General features: G+C 45.1%; 1 protein-coding gene across 1 annotated transcript in view; it reads left to right on the top strand.

The window, feature by feature from the left end:
* Window positions 1–9,097: 9,097 nt before the first annotated feature.
* Window positions 9,098–9,238, top strand: part of ATP5J2 (ATP synthase, H+ transporting, mitochondrial Fo complex, subunit F2) — a 2,201-nt gene continuing 2,060 nt past the window's right edge. The window contains exon 1 of the mRNA XM_009889224.1: window positions 9,098–9,224. Coding sequence (XP_009887526.1) covers window positions 9,098–9,224 — 127 coding nt within the window. The remainder of the gene's footprint in view (window positions 9,225–9,238) is intronic.

Raw genomic sequence — 9,238 nt, forward strand, 5'->3', positions numbered from 1 at the left:
GGAAAAGATCATAACGCACCTGAGATGAACTTTTGCAAAGGCTCTGCTGAAATTCAGGACAGCTTCAGCATGATGCAAATCACTTCACCCTTGTGTCAGGACACCAGTATTTGCATTAAATCTGTGGATAACAAAAAGGTATTACTGGAATTTTCATGTGGTTGCATCTAGCAAATGCCCCTTGAAAGGCCATGGCCGCAAGAACATACGGAAGGTCTCCAGGTCCATGCTGTTGGGATGCTGCAGGAATGAGAACACAGCATTGCTGGGGTGCGTTTATGGGGCCTTCAGCATATTAGACACTTATATTGCAAAACACCACATTCCTCAGCTCTGACGGAGCCTTTTTTATCTCAGCTGCAGATTCCTGAGTCGAAATCGCTGCCAGATGACTGTGCACAGTGAGTTAATGGCCACAAAACCTGAGCTTCTCTTGCCTCAAGTCATTTACCCATAGCATCAATGACGTTATCATGTTCAGCCCATATTTACTACAGCTACAAACTGATTCAGAGAAACCTGGAGTACAGGATTAATCATTACTCTTGGGATGTTGAAAATGGATACCAGAACGGACTTCCAAATTAGGTATCTAAAAGTCCTGCATCTCCCAGGAGAGCCCCATTACATCTCCCTACTCGTTCTAATGGAATCTATAGTATGTGAGCATGGTTTTGCCTCCCACAAGCCCTCCCTGCATAATTAGCCCCAGCTCAGATTGCTGCTTTCTGTAATGGCTGGAGAACCACTTTCTTCAGGCTACTGAGATGTAAAGAGGAAATGTTTATTGCAAAATGCAAGTCAACCACAGCCAGTGGGTCTGGGCCATGGTGGAGGGATACAGAATTGGCTTCTTCTTTTTTTTTTTTTCTTGCCTCAGAAATAGAACTCACTAAAAATAGCAGTTCCTCAGGAACAAGACTTCCTGAAAATAGCTGTTTCTCAGGAGCAGGGCTGGCTGCTTCTGAAAGAAGTAGCTATTAATGTATAATTGTCCCTGAGGCTGGGTTCTGAGAAAATGCTGTACATACAGAGGGCTGTGAAGAGATATGTTCACAGGCAGGAAACATAGGCACCCCTCTCTTGTCAGAGGTCCTGTAAACTCCAATAGCTCACGTAAGTGCCTTTGATTCACTAGTCTTGGGAACAGTTAGATCCATCACAGCACTGGGAGGTATTGTCCTCCGTACTGTTTAAAGCAGCGCTCTAGGATGCTCTTATTATCTAGACTAGTAAATGACAAAGCCTCCATCAGCTCTACACTGGTTCTTCTCCCAGGACTGAGAAAGCCTTAAAAGCTAGAGCCAGCTCTGAAACTCCAGCACTGTCTTTCCACAGAAGGTCCAAGAACTTTGTTGAATTGCAGGTTGTGCAATCCACTTTCAATTTCCTGCTCTACTCAGCACTTAAGAGTTTTCTCATGCAGATGCTACAGGGCAATAAATCTTCTGAAGAATGGCCCTACATTTCTCCCACTATGGTGTTGCCTTATAATGACGGAAGACAAATTGCTTGTGAGATTGGTTGATTGCTTGGTTATTCCCTAAAATGTCTCACTCATCCCTCTCATATCACCATGGGTTCAACAGCTCATTTCTTGTGTCTTCTTTTTCCTTCCTGGCACAGCCAGCCAGTATCTGCACAGAGGCCGTTCTTCTCCTCTTCTTCTCCCCTTAAGGAAAACTCCAGCTGACCAAAAGAAGCTGAGATTATAAAAGGTCCTGAAAAGGCAAATTTTGCAAAGCAGCAGTTTTAAGGAAACAGTTGTGCAGATGAAGTAAGGGGGGCTCTGACTGATTGCTCCCACCGTTTCAATCCCACAACACCATTGCCAGAAACTACAGCAGTGTCTGTTGAGAGCATCCTTGGATCCCAAAGGCTGGGTAGGACTGGGCTGTGTCATCACTGAATGGAAATCTATAGACTGCTTCTACCAGGCTCTGCTTTGAGTACTTCTTCAAGTCATATCTCTCCCTATTCACCCGTGATCTGACGCTTCAGCATTCTGGTAACAGCAGAAGCAGCTTTCTGGAGGAAGAGTAACGCTGAAGTTCTACCCACCGAGTAGCCCAAGGCAGGTCTTTTAGCTCAAGAAATTACTCTCTTTTTTCCTGAACGAATTCCAGCAAAAGAAATGGCACTCTGCTTGCAATTACAGCAGGCTGCAATTTTCATTATGGAAACTACCTTTAGTTCTGTGGGTAGGCTTACATTGCAGTGTACAACAAAGGCAGCCATTCCCAGACTTCGTTTTAACCTTGTTTGTTTAGGAGGGAATACCAGAGAAGCTGCAGGCAGGCTGATTTCGCATACCCACAGCTGTGGGAAACTTGCAAAACACAAAATATATGGTGTCAGAACTCTGGTGCCTGACATGGCCAGGCAAAATTAGAGCAGGTATCAATACCACTGCTGCACAGCCATGACATGCAGCCACACTGTTCACTGATCTTTCCTTTCCCTAGCGCGAAGTGGTATTGTTATATAATCTAAACTGCATACACAAGGGGAAAGATCAATAAAATACAGAGATATACATATACTCTTTGCCTTTATATTTCGTTAAAGTTTTGAAAAATGCCTTGGGACCCTCAAATCTAATAGCCCATGAAAGACAGAGTGCTCGGCAACATTTCTGTTTCATAGCAGCAGGGTGAGGATTTTTTGCAGCTCAGATCAGTTTGATTAAACAAGCACTTTGTTGCAGCCGTCATACAGTGCTCATTAAAAAATACTCTACATTTGTGTAGCATTTATCATCCAAGAATCTCATCGTGTTTTACAAAATGTAATTAATTAAACTTTACAACTCCCCTCGGAGAGGGATAAGGAAAATGGAGAGTTGCCTTAATCCATCACCGAACTGCAGCAGACACTGGGTTAGAGGAAAGCAGCTGTTCAACAGCACGCAGCAGCACTAGGACAAGAAGAGAAGCTCTCCAGGCAAAGTCACCCAGGGAATATACTACACACCTTGTGTTTGCCTGAACTGTGCACTTCCACTATGGGTTAAACCCCAACTCTTGCAGATAAGAGCATGATTTTTCTCCCCCACTCCAGACCCCAGGTTTACATCTGAGACACCTGGCAGTACAGGATTCCACCTATTGAATCCCCAGCAGTGCTAAAGACCAGGGACAGCCACAACCCTGACCAGAACCGAGGGAGGCAGAAGATATAAAGCCATACAGCCACAAATTGCATCTCACAGTACTGGAATGCTGTGCAAGCTGGTGCTTAAAGTGGAGGGAGAGTAAAGTCCCCTTAATCCCTCGCTTACTTCCCTCTCCCCTCCCCATCAGTAAATCCACACCTGTTAAAGGTCACCCTGAAATGAAATACATTTGAATACTTCCCGTTGCAGCTTGGGTCCCCCGTCCCAGTCCCCTGAAGTCCCTCCCAGATCAAGCTGCAGAGCAGGAGAGGGAAGAGGGGTGCCCATGTGCCCCGCTTGAATGTCAGAGTCGCATGGCTGAAATCCCACCCGACTCTTAGCTGATCTTTAGAGAGGAATCTCTTTCTCACCCTGGCTTTAAGCTCCTTTCTTGCCGAGCGTATAGGATAACATGGCCACCGGGCAAGCCTGATTAGACAGATCTGTTATGCCACTTTCACTACCTTGCAAAAAGTTAGAATTTGATCTGGTGCAAGTTGGGGAGGGGGTACAAAGCATTGCTCATTTGTGTGTGAAGTATGACAACAAAAACACAGAGATATGTGGGGGGAGAGAATCATGCAAAGAAACCTGCGTGCACCCATGCTGCACCACAGAGAAGCACTGAGGAAAGTAAGAACAGATGGAGGAGCAGGTATCTCACCAACTCACTCACCAACTAATCAAACACAGCTGTGAATCCTGTACCGGTGACTGCATCTATTGATTGCAGAAAGAGGCATGGTCTAACTCTCTGGGTGTGCAATTACCAAGCTGGAAGGCCTGAACTAGATACGTGGTGAGAGACAATTTGCTGGGGACAGGCTGAGCTGTGGATCTCCCATTGCAGCCCTGCAAACCTCCTGATTCCTTTGTGCCTTCTAAGAAGATGCTTAACTCACCCACTGGTAAAGAAATAAGCATGAGGTCTAAATGAAACAGTAGCGCTTCTTGGCTCCTAAGCACTCACGTCAATCTGATGTCCTCTCACAATCAGAGGTTAAGCGACTGCAGCCATCAGGAAGAAAGAGAAACCCTGGGATACAAGCTGTTCCAGGAATGATCAGTGGAGACATGCGTTGGGTTGAACTGGAGACTGGCTGTTCTGAGATCTGCAGAAAGCAACATCAACGGGCATCTCCGCAGGGATGTGGAAGTGGTAACATCCCAGACCCAGTGCCCTTGGTGTGAATAAGAATTGCATCAGCAACTGAGCTTCTTCCAAGACACAAGGTAGCAGAGGGACAACAGCCATGGACTGCTTCAGCTGGGAAGGTCAGACAGACAATTTCCACGCAAGGCTCTGAAAGTGCTGAGTATTTTCATCAGACGTAAATGAGGGAAGAGAGGAAAAGTACAAGGATCATGCTGGAGGAACAGACAGTGGATTCAAAGATGGTAACAACGTGATTTTTTTAAGCCTCTGTCACACTATTTAATTAGTCTCCAAATCCTCCCCCAATAATATGAGGCCCATTTGTACAACCCTCCTGCTGGGCCACTCACACTTAACCAAACATGTTGATAAGATGAGATACATCACACCAATCTTCCCCATGCTCATGAATTCAGATCTGCTTGCACAGATGGAAAATATGTTCAGCCCTGCCCTTCTGGATTGATACCACCATGGTTTTCCCAGTGGGTATAGGTCTTTCCTCTTTTTAGCATGAAAAAACTGTTTTCTACTGGTCCCTGGTTTTATTTTCATGTTTGTCTATGGGAAGCAGGCAGTCTCAGATACAGCTGTTGCTGCAGCATACTTAATCTTATGTATCTGCAGCATACATAGTGAAAATTCCTGCTTTGGTTTTGCAAATGTTTTAATTAACGTAAATTATTTTACTACACTTTACTACTGATAGCATGTAATTATCTCCCCACAGGTATATATTTAGCTAACCAGCAGGCTGATCAAAGACCTTCAAAATAAGGCACTTTTGCAACCAGCACTAGATACAAGCAAAGGCCAGCAGGACGGGACAAAAGGCGGAGGGAGCAATTCCCCCTCCCCAGTCCTACACACCAGGTTCAAATTGCTCCACTTGAAAAGATAATCATAACATTAAATTATACATTTTATCGGAGGAGCATGAAGATGCATCGATACTCAAGTGCTGTGAAGGCGAAAAGAACTATGTACATGCTAAACTATTCATCATTGGTAAGTGATCTCCTTTGTAAAGTGTTTTGAGGTTGACTAAGGAAAACGGCTCTGTAATAACACAGAGCAAGCAATCCGCTTACAATCATATGTTAATTCTCTCAACTGCTTTTGCTGGGTCAATCCCTAGGTATTATTATCTATGCAAGGCAATTCACCATTTTCCTGAGGAAGTCTGGCCACAGAAGAGATTCCAAACTCCACACCCCTTTTCATCCTATTCAACTCTGGAGTCTGGTTTCCACTGCAAGCACATTTTCAGATGAATGAGGTTGGGACCTCTGCTGAGCAGCTGCACTGCTCTCACCACATCAAACTGCTCATACAATTAAAAAATAGCAGATTGGATCAAGCTACCTGGGACCATAACTTATTGCCAAATTACCAGTTGATAAAACACGCATCTCTCCGTCGACCTTCTGGAAGTGCTGGTAGCCCGTGATTTCTCTTTCCCCTTGACAGCTGCAGCCGCTTAACCTGTGCTGGTGGGAAGACATCAGATTGGAATAAGTATTTAGGAGCCAAGAAGCATCTGATGCCAAACCGCATGTTTGAGAACCGTATCTATCCACTTGTGTAGGTTTGATCCTTTATTAAAAGCACTGGATGCTTTGTCATCAGTTTCAGTGGGCACAGGATCAGTTAGGTAAATCCTCGTCTCTTGACCTTCTTGAAGGCCACTCTGTGCTACTTTACACACCTATGGACACTGTGTCTGCATATTACTGTAGTATCACTGAGCACCAGTCCCAGCTGAGACCCTGAGTTTTCAAAGGGTGGCACACAGAACAGAAGAAATGATCCCAGCCTCCAAGATCTTGCAGTCGGAGGGAGGTTGTATTATGCTTTTTACTTCATCCTTTTCAGCAACTTTAATGAAGAGTGTTACTTAACTTTTCAGGCCGCAACTGATTCTTTGGTCTGAAAGCTGCAATATTATGTGTTATGGTTGCTACCGGAAAAAGGAAACCTCTTTCGTATCTATTGACGTCTTTTGCAAAATACTCTGGGTTTTTTGAATGATGTACTCCCTATTATTTCCATGCCATTACTTATAAACTTCACAACATTTTCTAGAGGGATCTTCAGTAAGATGAAAACCTCAGGGCAACACTCCATTAGGCTTTTATTTTTATAGGTTGGGTTAAACCTTCTTGAAACCGGTAGGTTTAACTGTGTCCCTTTATTTAGGGTAGCTGAAGGAGACATTAAGTCTATTTCCACCCACAATGCAAGATTGCTCAAGTACCTGAAGGCTCTGGGAGGACAGTTTCGGGTAAGATATTAAAAGGAAAGAAGGTTATGTGTGGATGGACAATACAGTTCAGACGGAGGAGGAGACAGAAAGAGAGCATATTGAAACAGGCAGGGAACGGAAACTTCAAACAGCCTGAACAATCATTGATATAAAACCTGGACTGAATACAGAAACAGGGATTTGGGGTCACATTGCTGCCTGGAGCAGGTCTGGAGCTATAAGCAAGGAAACTGGCTCTCAACTGTGTGTTTTCTTCTGTGTTCAGGAAAGGAAGGCTGTGAGCATTCTTGTAAGCAAACAGAAATACATCAGCTATACCTTCCTTCATCACTCATCCTCCCATCTGGATCAACCAACAGGACCCTGAATTTTCGCCAGCACCACAGGTCAAAGGGAGGAAACGCGTGCTGCAAAACCTCCTGCACATCTGTACCATTTAACTCTTCCTGCTTGGTTCAGGATTAGGATGACATAAAGACAACAGCACCCCTCTTACTCTACCAGAGCAGGCAGTTCAACCCAAGGTTTGGGTCACTGCTGTCTCTAATTGCATTGGAGATATATCCTCGTTATGGACTTCCATTCCTACCATAATAAACCAAATTTCCCCAGACTGTGCTATTAGCAGTTTGAGCAACTCTATGTGCTCTTCTGCTCTGCAGGGAACTCCTTAAAATGGAGCACCCGCCATTGGCTTTTTTTCCTGTAGGTGAATTAATCTGCCTCGCTTGAGTAATCCTATTTAAAACAATAGGTTGCCTTGCAAGAATGAGAGAAGCAAGTTTGAAGCATGCTTTTATGCAAATACTGTAAAAGGCCCCATAGTAGTTCATCAGGGTACAATTTAACAATAAAATGACAGTTACCGGTAAAGTCCAATAATAAAATAAAGACTAATTTAATAAAGGGGGTTTTAACCCATTTAGCAAGGACTCGATTTGGAACCCTTTCTTCAAGTGATCAGGCACACTATACTTTCCTAATCCTACTTTCTGTTAATAAGTAAAAGAAAAAAATAAGTAATAATCTATTCCTCCTGCTTTTCTTTTTACGTTATAGGGCAGCACTATTCAATGTAAATAAATTAATTTCAGTAAAATAGTGGGTGAAGCTAGACATGTAGACCAGCCTCTCAAGAATATGCATTACAGAGTACTGTATGTCTTGAGACAACAGAAGTCCCATGCCTCAACTTATGGAATACCAGGTAACACAAACCCTACAGTTTATAATGCAAGAATCCTTCAGTGGCAGGAGGAAGGCACGTGGAATTATACTCTTCGACCTAAGAGAAGTAAAAGCTGCAGAGATTAGTGTTTTTGTAGGAGCCCTGTGGGCCCCCTTCAGCGTCCTTAATTTAGTCTTCCTCACCTCTGATCCATTCTAACAGTCCTCTGTGAGATGGGAATTTAATATCTAGGAAATCTGGGGTCCCGGCTGACCTGTCAGCAACAGCAGTGGATGGCTGCTCCCTGTTTACTGCTGTATCACTTTGCTTTCCAGATTCAGCACAATAAACAACAACAAAACCTGACACTATTTTATGAACCTGAATGATACAATTTAAAACCTCTAGAGGTCGGGCTAATGGAGAGCATCTTTCCAGCAGCTGCATTCTGCTGAGTGCGAGTGACACCTGCTGGGTCCTCTCCCCATAGCCCACCCTCGTCCCACCACGGCGAGCTCTGCCCAGGGTGGTCCTTCTGGGAGCTAGTGTGCACTAAATCCTCCAGAAAGACACTTGGGAACACGAAATAAATCTAGGTGGCTCTTTCGTATTGCAGGAAGGCAAAAGTTGTCTTTATCTGCACGTTACGTCTTCCACCGCTCTGGTTATGCAGATTTATTTCCACCCTATACCGAGGCCTGGCCTCTCCTTTAGCCTTTGACATCCTTGCAGAGGAGCTGTAGTAAAACGCAGCGTATTCCCACAGGGAAAAGTCCTGAGTGGGCACTGAAATGGGACCACGCAACACATTACTCATCTGTCACCTGTGAAAAATGCAGTCTAACATTCCTCCTCTCGCCTTGAAGCCACCCAAGAAGAGGGTGCCCTCTGAGAAGCCCTCCCTTCATCCATTACAATATACGGTAACAAATTTAAATGTATGTTGCCGTATATACCCTCTGTGAATGTGCATTTACAGTGTTAAGAGTTACAACTGCTTCAGAACACACTGGAGAAGGCTCATTTGTGGGACACCAGCAGCCCCCAAAAGGCTGCTGCTGAAGTCTTGTGACAGTGCTGGTGAAGATTTGTGAATTTTTCTCTCTCTACTATTTTCTTACCATCTGCAGCCTTGGCAAATGCCCACACCTGACACCCCAAAATGTACGGCGGGGACGGTACAAGGCACTGACATGCCATGGAGCATAAGTCCCTTGGAGAGGGTCCCGACCACTGAGGAGACCCGCCGGAGCAGGACAAGGACTGAAAACCCCTCAGCCCCGTGACAGGGCCCCACACACAGAGCCCTCAACACAGTGCCTGTGGCAACTGAGGCAACGTGTGCGGCCCCCAATGGGGAACCGATCTCCGCCGGTGAGGAGACTGGAGGGGTATAAGGCGACAGAGCGGCCATCCCCTCCTCAGCGGCTCCATACTGGGGGCTGGGAGGAGCAGCCCGACGCACCCAACATGGCGCCAGGCCCGCACCGCCCG

Source organism: Charadrius vociferus, unplaced genomic scaffold, assembly GCF_000708025.1.
Source record: "Charadrius vociferus isolate BGI_N301 unplaced genomic scaffold, ASM70802v2 scaffold787, whole genome shotgun sequence".
Lineage (NCBI taxonomy): Eukaryota > Metazoa > Chordata > Aves > Charadriiformes > Charadriidae > Charadrius > Charadrius vociferus.